This window comes from Mauremys mutica, chromosome 13, assembly GCF_020497125.1.
Source record: "Mauremys mutica isolate MM-2020 ecotype Southern chromosome 13, ASM2049712v1, whole genome shotgun sequence".
Lineage (NCBI taxonomy): Eukaryota > Metazoa > Chordata > Testudines > Geoemydidae > Mauremys > Mauremys mutica.
This window is the reverse complement of record NC_059084.1, coordinates 8,366,692-8,390,285: the sequence shown is the minus strand read 5'-3', so window position 1 is coordinate 8,390,285 and position 23,594 is coordinate 8,366,692. Positions and strand designations below refer to the sequence as shown.

Here is a 23,594-nt window from a genome sequence, read left to right as displayed (position 1 = left end):
AAACCAGCATTATTAGTCCCTGACTTTCCTAATGACTAAATTCACAGCCAAATATTTAAGGAAAATGATTCTTACTTAGGTAAATTAATAAACTCACCGGCACTGTTGATATCTGTACTGGTGGTGCACTGGTAGGTGTTGCAGGACGAGGAGTCATGGTATTTTGGGGCTGGGATTGGGCATGTGCCTGTGCCTGTGCCTGCGCCTGCATCTGTGCCAAGGCTTGTTGAGGGATCATCAGTAACTGTCCATTTTCGCTACGCACAAGGACCATGCCTGTGAAAAAAGAAAGGGGTCAAGAAATATTCTGCACATGCAAGTGGCTACAGAACAAAAAGGGAGCCGCTCTAAGTAGCATTAAAAAGACCAACAAATTTGAAATTAGCATGTACACTGAAATGTATATCCAACTGTGAATAGTCGGATTTTCACAAAATTGGTCTATAAAATTTGAGAGAGAGAAAGATTAAATATCCCAACACTCAACATAAAATCTTGATTAAAAGTAAAGAACATTTCTGTAGTAAGTCTATCAAGTTATGGTACAATATTACATGCACATAATATACAATACCATAAACATTCCACATGGCTAAGGGTTAAAACTAATAATCCTGAAAACATCTTACTTATTCTTTTCTGACTTTAAGGTGTTCACTTTTTTTGAAGGGCTTCAATTGAAAGAAAATCCTGCCATTAAACCAGATTCCCATTAGCCTGGCTTAAAAAAAGTTATCAGAAATAGTAACACATTTCTCTAACTTCTAAATTAATTTTCCATAACAAATTTAGCAATGAGAATGGTTATAAAATCATAATCTCTCTCAAGTGCATCTGTAGCAGATGGTACTGTGCTGCATTACACCCCAAAAGATAAATAAAATAGAGAGGGCAATGAGGCAGTCATTCCCTGTTCAGTCACATAACCAAACACTTAACCCAACTGGATAGTTGTGGAGAACCAGATTGTAAGTGTTAGATTTTCAGATAGTAGCTGTTGTGTTTGTTTTTGTAACCAGGGCCTGGAATATCTAACCAAAACTTTTCCCAACTGCTTAATAATTTTGTGTGCCAGTCAGACCAATGGGAGCTGTAAGTCCTCAGCACCTCTGAAGAAACCCAAGGAGTCAAGTTAGGGACACAAAAATAGTGGCAAAAAATCACACACAACAAAACAGTTAACATTTCTAAAAGTTTTGGCTTAAGTGAAAAACTGCACCTACATTTATTTGCACACACAAAAAAAACAGAGGTGTTAAGAACAGAAAACTAAGTCTTAGGCCTCATCTACACTACAAAAGTTGGGCTGACATAAGCTGCCTTATATCAACCTAACTAAAATGTAGCTCCCTACCAATAAATCGCTCACTACACCAACATAATAACTCTACTCTGTGAAAGGTGTAAGCGCTTAGGTTGATTTAGTTAGGTCAATGCAGTGTCCGTATAGACACCGCATTGTTTACATCATGTTGCTCCCTTTCAGACTGTTCTGGCTGTCAGCACCCCACAATGGCAGGGCTCAGACTGTCAGCACCTCACACCGACAGTGAGATCAGTGCAAACACTCACGGTGAGGATACGCACCGCCAACAGGAGTGTAGTGTGGACATGCCAAAAACAATTTAATTACTGTGGTGGCTATACATTGACATAACTTAAGTCAACTTTATTTTGTAGTGTAGACTCAGCCTTACGTGTCACTCAGCAAATAAGTTAGAGCATTCTAGATCTCCATCTATAGCTGAAGATCTGTTCTAAGGCACTTTTAGAAGATGAGACTCTGAAATGGTCATGTTCTAGGTTGCTTTTCTAAACAACTGAACACATATGTAGATGGACAAACATGTCACATTTTCTTGGCATGTTTCCAATCTAGTGCTCTCAAACTATACACACTTGTTTAATTTCTCCACCAGGTGACTTCAAAGATAAAGATGACATTGAATTCAGACTGGTTTTCCCCTATATATCCTCACACTGAAATTAAAAAACTAAAAAAAACCCACTTATCTCCAAGAGTTATGTAGTTACCTCTCTTTATAGAAGCAAATCAGCACAAAAAGAATTGAAGATAGTTTACATCAACAAGGAGCCAATTTAAATGACGTCCCTCAACTAGTGTCCAGTTATGACCACTGCACACGAGTTATACCACAGAATATGAATATTTTAAGTGTATTTTTCTGAAGAGGGAAAATTACTAGTTTTTTCCACGGCTATAATCTTGCAAATCATGGAGTTAATTGGATTTAGTTTCTACATGAGATTTCAAAGGAAAAACATTTTCTAGCTAATTAATTAAAAGCAGCATAAAACCTTTCACTTGTGTCATAACTCATGTTTTATGTTTATGCTTGTGGAGCTTCGAGAGATGGTAAAATAACTGCTAAACTTTCATACAAGTAATATCTTATAAAAGCAATGCTACTTCGGTACAGGAAATTTTGAATACTCAACCAAGTCAAATTCTCAGTTCACTTTAACTGCTGTCAGAACCTCCACTGAATTTTTTCTCTCTATCACCCTTTATGTACAATACTGATCACTGCAAAAATGGACAACTTCAGAATGTTTTTGAATGAGTAAAAAATTATACAATACAAACTTGTTCACATCCTCAATGAGTATTATTATGTATATATTCAAGTGTCACTTCACAAACTGAACTTGACATTTTATTCCAGTGTGTAAATGTGAAATAATGGGCAACAAATCCATTTCACCCATTGCTTTGTCACATCTTACACTAACCAGATCTGGAAAGAAGCACTGAATCAGTATAGCTGAATAAGATTAAAACTGAAAATAATCAAACTCCTGCTGTACTTTATAAACAAACCAAGTGCCACGTTCAAGACAAATACAGTGTCTTGTGACAAATTATGAAATTTAATTTTTTATTTTTTTTTTTTTTTACCAACTGATAAGGCCAGATGAAACTATAAAGCCTCCAGTAACAAAGGCCATTACCTTGCAAGTGCATGTGATGGACTTAGTTCTTAAAATTCACAACTTTTGAACTCCCTAGGTTGTGTGTCTCATCCAAAAAATATAAAATTAAGTTTAACTTCTGTTCCCCTCCCCCCAGAAAGAGAAACCGTGAGTGATTCCATCCTATAATAGGCCCTCTTGGCATTGCCCTACTAGTACAAAGAGGGTTTAAAACAGTCCTAAAGGGGTAGCTGGTGATTGTCACCTTGCATGGGGGGCTCTCTAGACTAGGGTGACCAGATGTCCCGGTTTTATAGGGACAGTCCTGATATTTGGGGCTTTTTCTTATATAGGCGCCTATTGACCCCCACCACCGTCTCGATTTTTCACACTTGATATCTGGTCACCCTACTCTAGACAGTACAAAGTCAACATAGACAGCTCTATCCAACTTGTTCCAGGCCCCACCTCAGTATAGGTGCTATGCTCATTACATGGCTGGAGTGTGCTGTACTTTTATGGTCCTAGGCTGGCAGAACTGCACTTAGGACACCATTATCATAGAATATTAGGGTTGGAAGGGACCTCAGAAGGTCATCTAGTCCAACCCCCTGCTCAAAGCAGGACCAATCCCCAGACAGATTTTTACCCCACTTCCCTAAATGGCCCCCTGAAGGATTGAACTCACAACCCTGGGGTTAGCAAGCCAATGCTCAAACCACTGAGCTATCCCTTATTGTCAACTAGGGCTGTCAAGCGACTAAAAAAATTAATCGCTATTAATCATGCAATTAAAAAAAGTAATCGTGTGATTAATCGCACTGTTAATATTAGAACATTAAATATTTTTGGTTGTTTTCTACATTTTCAAATATATTGATTTCAATTACAACATAGAATACAACGTGTACAGTGCTCACTTTATTTTTATTACAAATATTTACACTGTAAAAAACAAAAGAAATAGTATTTTTCAATTTACCTCAGTACTGTAGTGCAATCTCTGTCACAAAAGTTAAACTTACAAATGTAGAATTACATACAAAAAAAATAACTGCATTCAAAAATAAAACAATGTAAAGTTTTAGAGCCTAGAAGTCCACTCAGTCCTACTTCTTGTTCAGCCAATCGCTCAGATAAACAAGTTTGTTTACATTTGCAGGAGACAATGCTGCCTGCTTCTGGTTCACAATGTCACCTGAAGGCGAGAACAGGCATTCACATGGAATTGGTGTAACCAGCGTCGCAAGATATTTACATGCCAGATGCACTAAAGATTCATATGTCCCTTCATGCTTCAACCACCATTACAGAGGACATGAATCCATGAGGAGGACGGGTTCTGCTCAATAACAATCCAAAGCAGTGCAGACTGACGCATGCTCATGTTCATCATCTGAGTCAGATGCCACCAACAAAAGGTTAATTTTCTTTTTTGGTGGGTCAGGTTCTGTAGTTTCCGCACTGGAGTGTTGCTCTTTTAAGACTTCTAAAAGCATGCTCCACACCTCATCCCTCTCAGATTTTGGAAGGCACTTCAGATTCTTAAACCTTGGGTCGAGTGCTGTAGCTATCTTTAGAAATCTCACATTGGTACCTTCTTTGCATTTTGTCAAATCTGCAGTAAAAGTGTTCTTAAAACGAACTTGTACTGAGTCATCTTCCAAGACTACCAGAACATGACATATATGGCAGAATGAGGGTAAAACAGAGCCGAAAACATACAATTCTCCCCCAAGGAGTTCAGTCACAAATTTAATTAACACATAACTTTAACAAGTGTCATCAACATGTCCTCTGGAATGGTGGCTGAAGGGGCATACCCCAATATAACGCTGTCCTCGGGAGCCAAAAAAATCTTACCGCATTATAGATAAAACCGCATTATACCGAACTTGCTTTGATCCACCGGAGTGCGCAGCCTCGCTCCGCCGGAGTGCTGCTTTACCGCGTTATATCCGAATTTGTGTTATATTGGGGTAGAGGTGTATTTACTTGCCAAAGTGTCATGCGAACACCTGTTCTCACTTTCTGGTGACATTGTAAATAAGAAATGGGCAACATTATTTCCCACAAATCTAAACAAACTTGTTTGTCTTAGTGATTGGCTGAACAAGAAGTAGGACTGAGTGGACTTGTAGGCTTTAAAGTTTTACACTGCACTCAAAAACAAAACAATTATGTAACAAAAAATGCATAAATTTGTAAACTGCACTTTCATGATAAAGAGATTGCACTAGCAGGAGTTCTCAAACTGGGGGTCGGGACCCCTCAGGGGGTCGCGAGGTTATTACATAGGGGATTGCGAGCTGTCAGCCACCAATCCCAAACCTCACTTTGCCTCCAGCATTTATAATGGTGTTAAATATATAAACAAGTGTTTTTAATTTATGGGGGGAGGGGTCACACCAGTACAATAGTTTGAGAATCACTGCACTACAGTACTTGTATGAGGTGAATTGAAAAACACTATTTCTTTTATCATTTTACAGTGCAAATATTTGTAATCAAAAGTAATAAAGTGAGCAGTACACACTTCGTATTCTGTGCTGTAATTTAAATCCATACATTTGAAAATGTAGAAAAACATCCAAAAATATTTAATACATTTCAATTGGTATTCTATTGTTTAACAGTGTGATTAAAACTGCAATTAATTTTTTATCACGATTACCGGTAAATTTTTTTTAAGTTAATCGCATGAGTTAACTGCGAGTAAACGACAGCCCTACTGTCAACCTATGTCAGAACAGCCTTAAGACTCCTCTGTTTCACACTCCCAAGACTAGAGGTGGTGAAAGAAGGGAGGTAGAGACAAAGACACCAAATGGAGCTCTGGTTCACCTGAAGATCAAGCCCATTTAGTATAATTCCTTGTTCTGAGAGCTAACAAGCAGCAGAATTGGAACATGCATATGCATTATATAGAATAACTATATTAACTGCCTGAAACCAACAGTTGTGAAGCATACCACAAACAAGCAATAGAATGCATACCAAGAAAGTTTGACTTCTGGCATCATGGAGGAAAAAATAATTTTAGGCGCAATTTGTATAAAAGGCTAGAAATTCACATTTGGCAATTAAAACCTTGAACCTGAACAATGGAGAAGCACTACCTCTTCTATTACAGTCCACTCTTCCTGGCTGTTGAAAGCTTGATCCTTAACTGCAAATTCAAAGGGCTTGTTTATGTAACAATATAAATTATTTTAATATAGTTTTTGTATTAGTTTAATATAGTTTATCTTTTTAAAATAATTCAAATAACCTTACTGGTCTAAAGTTAGTGTGTTGATCTAGTTGGTTGATGGTTACTCCAGAGAAAGACATACTGTGCTATTGATACAAGCTAAGCTTCCTTGTATCTGGGTTATTACAGGATTATTTATAAATTGTCCTGTTCGTCTACGGTGCTATAAAAATTAATAATGTTAATATTAACAAATTACTGAAACAGCCTGTATCAACATAAGACTAGAAAAATATTGTAAGATGAATCAGGTTGTAACCTTGCTACAATCCTATACTAAAATCTAAGTGTCTGAAATTACTAATAATTGCTTGTTAGTATTTTGATAATTTATGAACATGGACAAAATTATTCAAAGTAGTTTCAAAGAAAAAGCTTTTAGTGTGGAAATCTTAGCCACACTAAGTAATACAACGCTAGCATACCTGGTGTTCATATGGAGTCTAGACTAGGAGAAAAGTGGGGGGGGATTTTCAATTGAACCAGCTTAACTAATCAAAACAGGACCCTAGTTGTTATAACTTGCTAAAAATCAAGCTGAAGGTGTAAAACTGTGTCTACATAAGTGTAGAGTGTGGTTTTCAATCAAGTTAAATTGGCTCAACAGAGCAAACTTAATTGGAAAAAAACCCAACCTTTTCTAGTTTAGACAGAGCCCCTGTTAGTCTAAACTAAGGACACGTCTATGCTACATCGCTGCAGCTGTAGTACCACAGCATATGTGCTTCCTATCAACATCAAAGAAAGGGGTTTTTCCCATCAACGTAGTTAATCCATGTCTCCGACAGGAGGTAACTATGTTAACAAAAGAATGCCATCTACATTTGAGGTTAGGCCGATCTAACTACAGCGGCTAGGGCACAACATTTTTCACACCCTGGGTGACATAGGTGTTCAGTCTAATTTAAGTATAGACCAGGTTTAAGAAAAAACTACTTTATAAGAAATCACCACAAAGGGCTAACAGCAACATGCATGTGAGAACAAAGCAGAGGTGGGGAATAACAGCATTCTGAATTACACAAGGAATACAAACAAAGTCATCATCAAACCATAATGTTCAGGAATGGAGATGAACACATCCCTACATGAATGGAGAAGGCTAGAGATAAGTAAAAAAAAAACACCACACCTTGAAGTGGGAGGGGGCAGAGAGTGAGTTAAAAAATGACGGATTGAAGAATGACTGAATAAACTTGAGCCAATAATGGAGCAGTGTCCAATTTTTACTCGCAAAGCCAAGGTGTTTCACTATGGTCTCTTCTACAGCATGACCTGACAGCACGATACAGAGCTGCACAATGGATGAACATTCAATGTAGTGAATCAGAGAAAGGACAGAGTTACTAGAGCGCTTCCCAGGGAAACAGTGGCAGGGGCAGTAGGGACCTGCCACTGTGGCAATCCAGGTTGTCCCACAGAACCCTCATTTCTTCGTCCTGTAACTGACCAGCCTGTGCTGGTGTCCATGATGTTTGTTTACATCTTTTTCCCTTCAAGACCTTGGCTCAACATTGGCAAAAAGCCAGGCACCTATATTGTATGACAAGCTAAGTTGTACACAGTAGGTGTGCCCTTTGAAGTTGCTGTTGGAACAATTTACCCACTGCCAGTGTTGATCAGGGCCTAATCCCAAACCCTGTCATAGGTGCATGTGTAAAGACTGTCCTCCTATCAGAGGTAAGCCAAGCTAGTAGGAGGAAGAAAAAAAATGAAAGTCTGCCTCGTAAGGAAGAAGCCTGAGGTAAGTTCAGAGGAACCTCTGCTTCTGATCATGGAGGCAGAAGATTGGAAATATGACAGCAGTTCAGTAGGTACACGACCAGAGAGCACTGTCAAACAAGGTACAAGGCTAGCCTTCTGCTCTGCCCAAAACACTTGGAACCCAACAGTTTTCCTGATAAAGCAGTGGATTTCCATAAAAGAGAACCCACACACACACACTAAGGTCAATAGGTATTTTGGGCTCTTCAAGAAGGATTTTGCCCACGGTTTGTAAGGTGCTTGAGATTCTTTTCAACAAGAGGCACTAAACCATTTATAATAGTATTTATACTAATCGAACTCAAACCAAGTCTGAAATCCATAACATTAAGGAGCAATGTCGTCAACTTTTTAGTATCCTGATATTATAATCACAACCTTTTATTAGCATTATTGACAAAAATCAGAAAGGTCCCTTGCTAGCTGTACCTCATTTTGTGCCTTAGCCTAAGAGACAATAAGAGGTTCTTTAGATACATAAGGTACAAGACTACGTTCAACGGTGGCCAAGAAGAACTGTCATCACTTGGCTAGACGATTAACACACGTTAAATAAATAGGCACAAGAGAAAGATAAAGGAAAGTGTAGGTCCCTATATTTAGTGGGGGAAAGAGCTAATAACTGATGACATCAAGAAAGCTCAGAAGTTTGACTATTTTGCTTCAGTCTTCACTAAAAAGATTAATGGCAGTGGTTCTCAAACTTTTGTACTGGTAACCCTTTCACATAGCACGCCTGTGTGTACGACTCCCCTTTTAAATTAAAAACACTTCTTTACATATTTAACACCATTATAAATGCTGGAGACAAAGTGTGGTTTGGGGTGGAGGCTGACAGCTCATGACCCCCCATGTAATAACCTCATGACCCCGAGGGGTCCCGACCCCCAGTTAATGGTGACCACATACTCAATAAAATTAACATTAACAAGAGGCAAGGAACTCAAGCCACAATAGGGAAAGAACAGATTAAAGAATGTTAAGATAAGGTAGAGGAATTCAAGTCATCACAGTCGAATGAAATTCATCCTAGAATACTTGAAGAGCCAGCTGAAACAATCTTGGAATGGTTAGCAGTCACCTGTGAGAATTCTTGGCGAATGGGTGAGGTCCCAGAGGAATGGAGAAGGGAAAATATAGCACCTATCTTTAAAAAGGAAAATAGAGAGGGCCCAGGGAATTATAGACCAGTCAGCCTAATTTCAACACCTGGAAAGATACTGGAACAAATTATTACACAATCAATTTGTAAGCACCTTGAGGATCATAGGGTTATAAGGGGCAGCCAGCACAGATTTGCCAAGAACAAATCATTCCACGTAAACCTAATTTCCTTCTTGACATGGTTATTGACCTAATGGAAAGTGGGGGAAGCAGTAGACATCATATGTTGAATTTTAGTAAGATTTGACACAATCCCACATGACAGTCTCAAACAATCTAGATGAAATTACTATAAGGTTGGTGCATTACTGAACACGCAAAGAATAGTTAATCAATGGCTTACTGTCAAATTGAGAGGGCATATCTGCTGGGATCCCACATGGGTCAGTCCTGAGTCTGGTACTATTCAATATTTTGATTAATGACTGAGAATTGAGTGAAGAATATGCTTATAAAATTTGCAGAGAACACCAAGCTGGGAGGGGTTACAAGCACTTTGGAGGATAAGATTAGAATTCAAAATGACCTTGACAAATAAGGAGAATTGGACTGAATTCAACAAAACAAAATTCAACCGGGACAAGTGAAAGTACTACACTTAGGAAGTAAAAGAAAAAAAATCAAATGCATAGCTATAAGAAGAGGAATAACTGGCTATGTGAAAGTATTGCTGAAGAGGATCTAGGAGTTATAAATGGATCACAAATTGAATGAGCCAATAATGTTATGCAGCTGTGAAAAAGGCTAATGGAATTCTGTGGCGTATTAACAGCAGAGTTGTAAGACACAGGAGATAACTCAGCACTGGTGAGGCCTCAGCTGGACCAGTGTGTCCAATTGTGGGCACTACTTTTTAGGAAAGATGTGGGGAAATTGGAGAGTCCAGACGAGAGCTACAAAAATGATAAAAGGTTTAGAAAACTTGACCTATGAGAAAAGGTTAAAAAACTGTGCATGTTTAGTCTGGAGAAAAGACGACTGAGGTGGGGGACCTGATAATAGTCTTCAAATATGTAAAGGGTTGTTCTAAAGAGGACAGGGAATCAATTGTTCTCCATGTCCACTGAAGGTAGGACAGGAGGTGATGGGCTTGATCTGCTGTAAAGGAGAGTAAGGTTAGATATTAGCAAATCTTTAACTATAAAGGTAGTTAAACTCCGGAATAAGCTTCCAAGCAAGGCTGTGAGATCCCCATCATTGGAGGACTTTAAGAACAGGTTTGACAAACACCTGTCGGGGATAGCTTATGTCTACTTGAGCCTGCCTCAGTGCAGGGAGCTGGACTTGTTGACCTTTTGAGATCCCTTCCAGCCCTACATTTCTATTTTAAAATGGAAGAGTATCATGACTTTTAAACAGCTTAAATGAATAACTACCTTTGATTTCTATTCACAGAGGAACAGATGGGGGGGGGGGTTTAAAGCTACATCTCCAGCCAATATTAAAAAAAGTCAAAAGGACAAGATAGTGTAGAGAACCCACACAAATTTCATATTAAAAAGTGAGTCTTGCTCTCAAGCACTAATTATGACAAAACTATATCCATATTACCAAAGCCTCACAAAAACAAACATCTGACCACTAGACCAGGGGTCTCAAACATGCGGCCCGCGGGCCGCATGCGGCCCGCGGAGCTCTTCCCTGCGGCCCGCGGAGCTCCCCAGGGGAGCTCCGCAGGGGCCCCCAAGAGAAGAGCGGAGGCTCCCGCCTCCGCCCCTCTCCTGGAGCCTCGGCGCATAGAGCGCCGAGTCTCCGTCCGAGCGCCTGAGCCCCGCCCCGATCCGAGCCGCGTGGGGAGGGGGCGGGGCTGGGAGCTCTGGGCTGAGCGCTGCGCTCGGCGTGGAGCTCCCAGCCCCGCCCCCTCACCACGCGGCTCTGAGCGGGACCGCCGGAGACGCGCTCGGGTAAGAGGGGGGGGGGGAAGCGGGACCCGCCGGGGCCGGGGCCGGGGCCGGGGGAGGGAAGCGGGACCCGCCGGGGCCGGGCCGGGGGGTGGGGGAGGGAAGCGGGACCCGCCGGGGCCAGGCTGGGGGGGGGGGGAAAAGGGAAGCGCTCAGGGCTGGGGCAGAGGATTAGGGTGCGGGGGGATGAGGGGTTCATGATGTGGGGGCGCTCAGGGATGGGGCAGAGGATTAGGGTGCGGGGCGGCTGAGGGCTCTGGCTGGGGCTGAGGATTAGGGTGCAGGGTCCTAGTGCCTGCCCTCCGCCAGTACTGGCAAGGCAGGCTTCCCTTACCCTGAGCCTCTCCAACCCCAAACCCTCAGCCCACATCATGAACCCCTCATCCCCCCCTGCACCCTAATCCTCAGCCCCAGCCAGAGCCCTCATCCCCCCACACCCTAATCCTCTGCCCCAGCCCTGAGCGCCCCCACATCATGAACCCCTCATCCCCCCGCACCCTAATCCTCTGCCCCAGCCCTGAGCGCCCCCACATCATGAACCCCTCATCCACAGCCCTCACCCCACACTCCAAACCTCTTCCCTAGCCCTGAGCCCCCTCACATCATGAACCCCTCATCCACAGCCCTCACCCCACAGCCCAACCCTCTTCCCTAGCCCTGAGCCCCCTCGCATCATGAACCCCTCATCCACAGCCCTCACCCCACAGCCCAACCCTCTTCCCTAGCCCTGAGCCCCCTCCTGCATCATGTACCCCTCGCCCTCAGCCCCACAGCCCTCACCCCTGCACTCCCTCCTATCCCCAAACTCCGTCCCAAAGCCTGCACCCCCACCCCCTGCCGCAGCCTGGAGCCTGCATCGAGCACAGAGCCTGCATCCAGACCCCCTCCCCCACCCAAACTCCCTCCCAGAGCCTTAGGCAGTAAATCTAAGTGCGTGTTTTGTCCTTTGAGTGAGGTGCATTACTGAGTGTATATATTTATTAAAACTGCACGCGCTTAGGGGAGGAGGTGGAGAAGAGACAGGGCAGGGGCGGGGCCTCATGGAAGGGGTGGATTGGGGGTGGGGCCAGGGGCAGCAAGGGGGCGTGTCAGTGATGCGGCCCTCGGGCCAATGCACTAGTCCTCATGCGGCCCTCGGGGTCATTTGAGTTTGAGACCCCTGCACTAGACTGTTACTGCAAACAAAAAAACAAAAAAAAAAACAAAAAAAACAACACACCACCACACACACCACTGAATTAGTTAAACATGTAGTCCACAAATCATATTCTCCTGCTGTCAAACCTATCCAGCTACACACACATCGGAGTAAAACTAACAAGTACCTGGAATTAGATCAGGGTCCTACTAAGGAGTCATATAGAATGGGGCAGTTTAACATTAAAATAACTATTTATACACAATACACTTAATGTGCCAGTCCTATCATTCTTTTAGGGCTATAGATCTTCTACAGAGAATACTCCTTTTAAAAAATTAAGACTTTTGTAGAACTTACACTATTTCCCTTGTTGAAATTTTGGGCAAAGGACTTCAAAGTCCTGTGTGCTTTGCTGCAAAAAAAGACTGGAGTCTTCCAAAATCTATGGGGTGCAAGAACAGTGACAAAGTTTTCATGAAGTTTTATGGGGAGGGTCTTTTCCCCACTTCATCCAGCTCCAGTCAAAATCAGAAGTTACTTTCAGAGTTCAGAAATGGTCTGACACCCGTGCAAAATGGCTTAAAAGGAGATGTCATCAGGTCTCAGAGGACCAAGTTAAGATTCTATTGGTTTGTTTTCTTAGCCATCTGATGAGTACTGAAAGGAGCAAAGCCTGGCTACTTTTGTAAAGAATTCATGAAAATACAAGGATAAACAGCAAAGATGTCACTTAATTATTTGATGTGTCCAAGACTGTGCACAGGAACTTGAAAACAGCGGAGACACGATGGTTTTCTAAACATGAAAAAGAGCATGCTCTATATTTGACAGGGAGGTCTATAAAATTATTTGTTCGTCCCTACTGCACCACATAGAATATTTAGATAAGGTAGATGAATTGAAAGTCATCAGAACTACTCTAGAACTACTATTTCTGAAATCCAGGAAGGATGGAAGTCAGTTGGCTCTCATGAATAACCACGCTCTTGGAGCCTTTGCCTCAAGTTCTAGGCCAACAAGTTGAGATTTTGGAGGCATGGAACAAGTGGGCTTTCCTTCAGCAGATCCTTATAAGCAGCAAGTTGCCATGGACCATAGATTGACACAATCAGCAAATAAGGGAACTGGGGACTATGGCCTTGCCTTCCTTGATTTTCCAAGCTACTCTTGCTAGAAGGCAAAGTACATAGACATTTAAAAAAAAAAAAAAACCCACCCATGGTATATCTAGCTCTACAATAGCCTCAAGCCAAAGATTTGGATTTTTTTACCCTGGGAAGCATTGTGGAAGGAAACATACATCTTTGACACATGAAAGGACATTTCCTGGTCAAGTTCTCAAACTCCAGTTGGGAGTGTCTTGTACTTAGCCAGTCAGTTCTGTGGTTGAACTTCCTCTTGAATTGCTTGGATAAATAAGGTCTTGCTCTCTAAGAATGTGAATTTTCTAACTTAACAGATCAATGAGAGGCTTTCAAGGACCCTTCAAGACCTAGTTTGCCATCACATTGGCATAAAATGGCAGCTGAACTACACTGGGCATGTTGAAGTAGCTTGGGAAGAACCTGAAAATGCTATGTAGGTCGAGGCACTCCATGTATGGCACCACAAAGGACCAAATTTTGCAACTCCTCCTAAATTATTCTGCAGTATCAATCTATTGTATTGCTCAAAATACCCCCAATCCATGCAAACATACACAAGTGTGGCTCATAATTGAAATAAATATTTATTGTTATAAAAAAAATATTTTCCACAGTGATTTCTGAGGATATGTTTTTCCATTATGCTCCCCAAACAGCCTAGCTTCACTCCCTATCCCCCAAGGAATGGGGAAACTCATAGCTGGCTTCTGCAGCTTATCTCCCCAGCTCCCTGAGCCTTGACTATTCAGCTATTTTCCAGGCAGCCCAGCTCCCCCTTAACCTCCTTCTTCCTGGTTACATAGAACAGTGCAGGGTGCATGTACTAGAATCTAACTCTCCCTCATGGGGAAACCTGGAGAGCAAAAGGAAGCTGCAAGCTAGTCCCAGAAAGATAGCGACACCAAAAAATATATATAAAAACAGGATATCAGGTGTCCGCCTACAGCAAAAAGAAAAAATCCAAGGCAAACTGGAGTGACTGACAAATGAATGGGGCAATTCACACCCCTAAGAACTATGGTTTCAGGTGCTATGCAAACCCAGGAAGATACGACCACATCAGTTTACACTCAGGGCAGGTCTTCACTAACAATGCTAAAGCGCTGCCATGGTGCACTGTCTACACTGGCGCTTTACAGTGCTGAAACTTGCTGCGCGCAAGGGGGTGTTTTTTCACACCCCTGAGCGAGAAAGTTGCAGCGCTGTAAAGTGCCAGTGTAGACAAGCCCCTAGTTTAGATTTCACAACCGTGAGGGCTGGAAACACAGCTCTTTAAAAATGAAAGCTGAGATTCTGGAGCACAATTCTGTGGCATTAGGATGACTTCTGCAGCAAGTTCCATGGCCTCAGAATCACAGATTACATAGGGCCCCAACTATAGCTCACTCTCAGTCTAATTTTTGTAAATTAATTACAGACAAGTTTGTATAATGCAAAAGTCATTTTCATAAGTTTGTTTCTCCTAATTGCTCGATGTATAAAAGTAGACTAATTTCATGCCAAAGGCTTTTTTTCCCCACTAATCCTACACAAGAACTTCATTGCATCCATACAGCTCAATTTACTATATCGCTTACCAATTCAATAGATGAATCAAGTATGGGCTGCTAATGAAAATATTTTAAGAATTAACAGTTGAAGCAAATGTCAATGTTAAAGCACCAAATGATGACCACTCTTGATGGTGGACTCATTTGAAAAGTTTTGCTTTCCAAGATGAGGGAGCAGTGTTGGTAGCCAGCCACTGCAATTAAAGTGAATGTTTAAAATGAAATACACAAGTTAAAAGGGAAGGTACTGTACATCTGGGGTCAGGCTTGGGTTATGGGGGAGCGGGTTACAGGTATCAGTTGTAAGGATGAAGAGATACATACATATCGCATAACCGGAATAGACCCAGATTGGGGTGCAAAGGTTTTTAAACTGTCAGTGGATAAGTGGGCTCAGGTACGCCACCCATGGAATGAATAAGGAGTCCAAGTCAGTATTGGTGTAACGGATAAGTACATGGATGGGGTGCGTCCCTTGGTGCGTCAGGGAAGGAAGTGGGTTATTTCCTTGGTCAGCGGTCTCAGTTACTCAACAAATGCCCCAATTACAGTCAGCTTTGAAACTATGTTAACACCTCTCTAGAAAGCTATGTTACCTGGAAAGTTGTTAACATGATTTCAAGTCTTCTTTCAAAACACCAAAACACCTTTCTGTCAAGCTATAAACAAACTGATGCATGTTTGGTTTTATTCTGAAATTCAGAGAGCAGGTTTTTCTGTAACAAATCCATGCTTAACATGCCCTAGTTGTACATTATTAGCAAAGTCCAAGAAGGCAAGAACTTAAAAGGCAAACTACTATCAAGAGGTAAACCAATTTTTACTTCAATAATTTTGATCTCAATAAACAAAGTGGATTAAATTTATCCCTGGTGTAACTCCACTAACTTCAAAAGAGTTACATGAGGGAATATGACCCAGTGGTATATGAATCTAATTTCTTCTGAGGAAGGGTGAATTTAATTCACAAATGGGTATTTTAATATGTTAAATTGCACCTGTGGTTTTGCAAGCCAGCTAGTTTTCATTCCATGCTAAAGCCCTGTCTACATTAGAAAATTTTAGGAAAAATTTCCACTAGTGCTACTTGTTCTGTTGCAGTGGCAGGAACCATAATGTAGACAAGATTCCTCTGACTTGTAGCACTTTTACCACCGTGCCAAATAAACGTATAGCTGAACCAGTGGTGGCATCACTGTCTCCCTCCCCGCCTCAAGTTCCCTAGGCAGGCGCAGAATTTCATATTTTAGGGTTTTTACAGCACTATACTGCTCCTGGAAGTTCAGATACAAGAGAGACCAATAAGACCTCTGTCAATTAGAAGTAAAATTAAACTGTTACATGGACATGATACATAAATGTCTATCATAATAGCAACATTATTCAGTACCATCTCTTTTTCAAATAGAACTAATTTTAATATAGCAAAAAAACTCACTAAAAAAGTAAAATCTTCTCTCCACATCTGTAAATATGTTTCTCGTTCTAACAACTCATCAATTAAGAAACCGTAAAAAAAAAATTAACCTAGATTTAACAAGGGAACAATGTGGGGTAATGAGTAAAAAGACTTATTTTTTTCTCTTTTTTTAAAAGGGACCATGGAAAAAGAGAAGTAGTGGCATACTAGGAAGAGAGGAACAAGACGATATATTTGTGAATGACACATTGTATGGATAGGAGCCCTTTTTGGTTTCCTGTGGTAGGACCTTTGCATGTGTCAGTGTATATCTTTATTAGAAAGTAACCACCACCACACCAAATTTGAGCTCCTTTTACTTCTACAATGTGCTGCACAACTTATCTCCTTCCTCTGGGGCTTTATTTCTATCACTTCATTCTTTTTTCCAAAACAGTCTACTAATCACCCTCTTTAGATTTTCCTCTCCCCTGTCATTGCAATTTGTTCTATGCTGCTCCTTATGGCTGGAACCCACTCCCTGACCAGGTCCACCATGGCCCACCCTCGTTTCTTTCAGGAGGTTTACTAGTCCTAGCTTTTCTTCATGGAAATATATACACTTGATTATTAATAGTTACTTTTCAAAAGTTAAACATTGTTGGGCAGTCATCTGCTTTTTGTTTGTGTCCCATCACCTAGCCTCTCTTTCTACACTGATATTTAGATGGTATGCCCTATGGCTGAGATTCCCAAACATTTTACTAAGGCGACCCACCAACTGCATTCTCTCTCTTTTTGCAACCCGCCATTACACATGTGCACCTTTCATCCCAGGAACCAAAACCCTAACCCCAGCCCAGTGTAAAGGAAAGGCCCCAGGGAGGGGTGGAGGCAGAGAGGAAGCCCACCCTGCACTCAACTTGCAGCGATGGCTCCTGCCTACTCCTGGTGTGATGACTGGGCATGAGGTCACAGCACCACTCAGGCTTGGCCCAGCCACCCGTGTGTGTGTGTGTGTGTGTGAGATGGAGGGGCAGCCAGGACAAACCTGATTGGTTCTGCAACTCTGTGCCACAGGTCTCAACACCCAGAATGCCCCATGGCATGGGAGGTGCTGCTGTGGGGTAAGCTTGCTCTCCAACCTCTCCACCCCCACCCCCAGTTACCTTTCCGGGCCTCACTTCTACACTGAGTGAGGAGAAGTGGATGTTTGCCTAGAGCCTAGTGATAGGTTAATCCAGCCCTGCATATGGCAACCCACCGGTAGGTCAGGTCGCACCATTTAGGAAACGTTGCCCTGTGAGACAAGGATATTATTATTTTAGCTGTCTGTACAGTACCTAGTATACTTTTAATTCTCTATGATAAACTGATGCTATGAGTTTAATAATTCAGCAACTCACAAGGGCATATATTAGGATAGTAATGTTTAAAAGTTATATAGATTGCTCTTACTAGAAGAATGAAGTACTATATATGGATCCATATGAACTCTTCCACACAACGCATGACAGTGTTTTAAAATGATACATTGTACCTAATACAAATTCAAGAGAGCTTTGTCTGTATCACTGAAAAATGTTTCTCAGCAATACTTTGTCAAGGAGCAATGCTGTAAAGTTAAAAGGGAGATTGCCAGGTAGATGAGGTTCAAAACTTACATTTTTGGTTCTTTATTTGAAAAAATTACCCAATGTCACTGATACAATTTTCCACCTTTGGTTATTTGCTTGGATTTATTTGTAGTTCAGAACTACATAAAGACCCAAATCAGGATCCAACCCTCACTGTGCTAGAGGCTGCACAAAGAGTAAAGACAGTCTCTGCCCAGAAGAACTTTAATTTATTTGAACACCTCCCTACAGTGTTAACCTATTGCAGCGCTATGCTAGTGCCAGCTCACCAGAAAGTGAAAGACCAGAAACAAAAAGTGACACTGACTTGTTTGCCCAAGATGATCAAAATGCAATAAATTAATAATGAAAAGGAAAGTCACCCTTTACATTTGAATGTTAATAATCTAGTAGTCATCTAACACTGATAAGGAGGCAGGAACAGTCTTTTACTCTATATTTGTACACTACCTTCAGAGGGGATCTGGGAGACTGCAGGGATCATTCTGTGCAAATCTCATTGCAGGATTGGGACCGATAGGTTTCAATCCCATCTGAGTTCAAATCAATTAGTATCTTTAGTTTAAAAAACATTTAGCATATCGAGCTAGTCAAAGTAAGGGTTTGTATACATGAGAAAGTTTTACCAGTTTAGCTCAGTGTGTCATTTTAAACATATTTAGATAAACCAGTGTAAAAGACTGAACAGTTATTTTAATTTAAATCAAACTTATTTAAGTGTAGTTTAAGCCTTAACCAAAATAAGCATGTCCACATAGCATTTTGCACTGATTTTGCTACAGCCTGGTTTGCATAGTTTTCATACTGGTATAACCAAACTATTTAAGTGTGTGATTTAAAAAAAAAAAAAAAAAGAACCAACTGGTTATACTGGTACAATCCCTACTGTGGATGTAGTTATACCATAAAAAGTACCTTACAAATAGTACAGCTTAGTCCTGTCCCGTTCCTTACGGGAATTAGGTTTACAGTGCCCCACACTAGGGAGGCTATACTACTTTAACTGTACTGGTATAAAGCACAACTTTGGGGATTTAGACAAGATCTAAGTCAGTTTAAAAAAATAATTTAAATTAAACTAGTGTACATATCATGTAGAGCATTATTTTTACTCAAGAAGTTCCGTAACAGGGGTCAGATACAGTGTTCCCTCTAATTGTTTATATCCAGGTGTGGAATGAATTTTGTTATGTGCACCAATATGGAGGTGATTTGTCACACATCACCTCCACGTTGGTGCACATAAAATTCATGCGGTGGTGGTGGGGCCCAGGGGTTTGGAATGTGGAAGGGGGCTCAAGGCTGGGGCAGAGGGTTGGAGTGCAGGGGGGGTAAGGGCTCTAAGGTGGGGCTGGTGATGAAGAGTTTGGGAAGGGATTCAGGGCTAGGGAAGAGGGTTGGGATGTGGGAGGTGCAGGCTCTGGGGTGGGACCAGGGATGAAGGGTTTGGAGTGCAGGCTGCCCCGCTGCTGCAGTGGGAAGAGACGACTCCTCCCAGCCCTCTCTAACCGCAGCAACTCGGGCCGGGGTAGAGGCCTCTCTCCTGCTGTGGCAGTCCCAGCAGAGCTAGGCCAGGGGAGGAGCTCCTCTCCCAGGCTGCTCTGGGCCGAGCCGAGGGAAGAGCTCCTCTCCCCTGGCCACAGCAAGTCCGGGACTGGTCTGTGCTGAGGGAGAGGCGCCTCTCCCTACCACAGCCCTGAGCAGGGCTCAATAGGCAGCTGCACAGCCATGCAGCTTAGAGGGAACTTAGGTGAAATATCAGAACGGATTCCTAGTTTTAAATTTAAGACATGCATCAGGGAAGGAAAGTATTCAGAAGGAGGGAGGAGATTTTAACAGGATCCTCATTTCACTAATGCTCATTGAGGTCCTGATTGCACAACTGACTTGGCACAAGTGTACCCATGTGGCCACAGGTAGACTCCATTGGACATCACAGAGGCTCCACCAGGCGCAGGGGTACACCTAACCATACACAGAATCTTAACAGTTGATAATATCAGGTGTTTTAGCTGACAGACTGTCAAAAGATATTTTCTCCACTACTAAGATCACTAGTAAACATTTATTTTTTTTACTATATTTCTCAAGTGACCAACTGTTTCTATAATGCTACCGCTTCAGTTACTTTTTCAAGAACAAAATATAAACTAATTAGCATGACTGACAAGTAACTTTGTAACTGAGTATCTCAAAATCAAACATGGATGTTCAGAAATGGGCAAATAGAGATATGCCCAGCCCACCAAGGCTGAGTTTGACCCCAGGTGACTAAAACTGTCAAGAGTGTTTTAAACTAAGCCCTTTCACATTAAAATATTTTTAATGGAAGAACTTCAAGTAGTGTAATAAGGCATTCTGGGTCTTTATTTGAAATAATTCTATATATAGCTCATGCAATTAAAAAAAACTTTACATTTTTATTTACAAGCATCAAAAGAAGCACTTTTCAATAATTAGAACTGAAAGTGATCAAAATATTCAATAGATCAAAACAATCTCAAGGGTATTTTGTAATAATTGATATGTCTTATCACCATGTTGATTGACCAATGCACATTTTTTCTGATTAATATGAAGTGCTCACATTTACATTTTCGATTGCCAGCTTAGCTAAAATAGAGTACGGCAGTTGAGTTGTGAACTCAAGTTGAGAGCAGCATCCAAATGTTTGGTCCCCAGGCCAGAAGAGTTTGAGTGCCTTTCAAAAGTGGCCCACTTAGATTCGTGGAAATAGAAAATTATGGTGACTCACTGAGCACACACACTGTTGGACAGTTCCTGTGCTAGTAGTGGTGTGCAGAATGCCTCAGAAGCAGCAACTGCCTTGATCACTGGCATCTGCATGGCCCTTAAACTGAAGGGGTAAGTAATCCCCAAAACACCAAACTTCAACTGAAATTAAGCATGTTTTAAAAAGAGAATCCTAGTTTGTTATGAAGACTGGTATGAATACAAAATTTTGCATAACTACTCTAACTCTAAAATGGAACTGTATTATATACAGCTCAAGATAACTAAATGCTTCCACAAATTGGTTTTGAAGAATCACAATTATACATCCTATAAAGCCTGGTCACTGAAAGTGTCAATTTGTATTTTACTGGTCAATGTAAAACAATGTATTGCTCTGCCTCATAATATGCTGTTTAAAAAAAAATAAAAATAAAAATCACCCTCTCAACCTTAAATTCTTCTGGGGCAAAATTTAAGGTTGTCATAATAAGGTAAGATCTTTCAATTTTTAACAAGTCTAAAACTTTTTCCCCCCTTAGTCTTGAAATATATGGTAAACCTGATGGATCTACATATAAAAAGACACTTCAAATCAAGCAAAAGTGTTCCTTTTGCTGATATATAATTTGAGCAGTTTTCCCCCCCAACCCTTTTAAATGTAGAACAGAGGAAATCCATAATTTTCTCTCTTGGAAACAGATATCATCCAGTGATCTGAGCAAAGAACTTCCAAGTTTTAATTTTGGATTTGACATTGACACCCCTAATGGCCATGGGAAAGTCACAACTTTTCACCCTGAGTTTCCCCAGCTTTCAAGTTGAGAGAATACATTCACTTTCCAGCCACACAGGGGTTATGAGAGGATTAACATTTGTAATATGCTTTGAAAGTGAAAGTACTACAATAAGCTGCTATTATCCTTGCTTGTTAGATACCTTTTTTTTTTTAAACCACACAAAATATGGCCATGCTAACAGTTAGCAGCATAACACTGGTAGGCTATAGTATAGTACACAAAAGCTGTAAACAGGTGGGAACATTTGGACTTGCTCACAAGTTGGTGGGAATTAGAATTGGAGATACATTCCAATATTTAGCATTCTTCCTTCAGATACTTTGTGTGTATTTCATCTGAAAGTCAGCAAGTTTTCACATGTGTATTCACATTCACAGAAACTTAGAGACAATTAAGCATTTCAGAGATGCCTACTTAAAAAAAAAAAAAAAGGAGAATGGACCCAAAAAGCAATGTGCTCAGCTATAACAAGTATCAGAGTTTTACAATAAAAAAAAACTATTTAGATCATTTTATTCAAAATCTGTTAGCTTCCCCTTTTTTCTTTCCAACCTCTTATGCTTACTAATCTAGGATACCAACCCTGGAAAAACATTAGTAGATACATCTCTTTACTGAAGTCAGTGGGACCATTCATCCGAGTACGATCACATGTACATAAAACGGTTTACAGGATTGGGACCAAAGTCTCTCTCTGTGCCTTCATGCCAGTTTTATGACAATTATTGTGGTGCACCCAGCTGATTTTTGGTGACAAACATTTGGATTTTTAAATACAAAGAAGACTGTTTGCCAAAATATATATATACACACACTACAGGTGTGCAAGCTGCTTTTAATGGCTCCAGTTCAGGAAAGCATCACTATTCAAGTCAATGAGACTTGAGTATATACTTAAAGTTAGGCATAAAATACTTTTCTAAATGGGACCACAATAAGCAGAGGTTGGAAAAAACACCAAAAACCAAAACCAAGAGAAGTAAGAATCTTCCTCCAGCAAGTGACAGAGCCAAAACCCATATATTGCTGTAGAATTTAAACCTCCATTTAAAACAAATTAAGTATCCAACCTCTATGGTTGTGAAGAAAACCATCCAAATGTGAGACAAATATAAATGGATAATGTCCTCTTCAGTATACAGATTACACAGGTGCCAGTGGAAGCATTGGAGCTATAGCTCTACCAAGCAGCAGCAGCGTGAAATTAACATTGGTCATTTTCACTAGTGCTATTCAGAACCCTACAACAATGAAACTCCTCAAATCAGGTCAGTTTCACACTGAGGCTGTGGCTACACTTAGCGCTTCAAAGCGCTGCCGCGGCAGCGCTTTGAAGCGCTAAGTGTAGTCAAAGCGCCAGCACTAGGAGAAAGCTCTCCCAGCGCTGTCCGTACTCCACCTCCCTGTGGGGAATAACGGACAGCGCTGGGAGCCGCGCTCCCAGCGCTGGGGCTTTGACCACACTGGCGCTTTGCAGCGCCTCAATTTGCAGCGCTGGAGAGGGTGTGTTTTCACACCCTGCTGCAGCGCTGCAAATTTGTAAGTGTTGCCAAGCCCTGCTATTGCTTGGGAAAGCTACCAGTGGTGGCAGCCCACTGGAGTTATTCATAGTGCACGAGGAGCCCAAAAAAAAAAAAAACAGCCCAGAAGCTAGGTGATAGAATACAATACACATTTGTGTCTCCATTTCCCACAGCCAACTACTAGCAGATGCTAGGAAATACTGGGGGAGGAGTAAAGCTGTAGAGACCCTCTACCATTACCATCTGACAGTTGTTCTATGACCTATATAAAAATCAATTTGTGGCATCAGTTCAGTGACTAGTGGACAACTGTGATATCCTTGTTGGCAGTCTCAGCCTAAAGAACAGAGGATTAAGTGGACACAGAGAACGATCTACCACACTCCCATCACCCAGGGCTGATCCCTGCAGATTGGTGTGTAGGGAAGCTTTAACGGTTACTACATTTTACTATACTATTCTGTGGACAAGAAGGACCTTTAGTCTTCAGCAATTTTCATAAGTACTAAAACTCACTCAAAGGAAAAAAAGTGGGGTTTCTATATTTCACTTTTGCCTAGGCTTGGGGGTGGGGGGGGGAGGAGGACATGGCAGGGGAAAAAAAATTCTCCTGATCTACCAGCTCTGTACTGTTTTAATTCAATACATGC

The 23,594-nt window shown here is 41.3% G+C and overlaps 1 protein-coding gene across 8 annotated transcripts in view; it reads right to left on the bottom strand.

Moving 5' to 3' along the window:
* Nucleotides 1-23,594, bottom strand: part of TAF4 (TATA-box binding protein associated factor 4) — an 87,644-nt gene that overhangs the window by 35,096 nt on the left and 28,954 nt on the right. For all 8 annotated transcript variants that reach the window (XM_044986251.1, XM_044986250.1, XM_044986249.1 and 5 more), the window contains one exon: nt 98-276. In XM_044986251.1, coding sequence (XP_044842186.1) covers nt 98-276 — 179 coding nt within the window. The remainder of the gene's footprint in view (nt 1-97; nt 277-23,594) is intronic.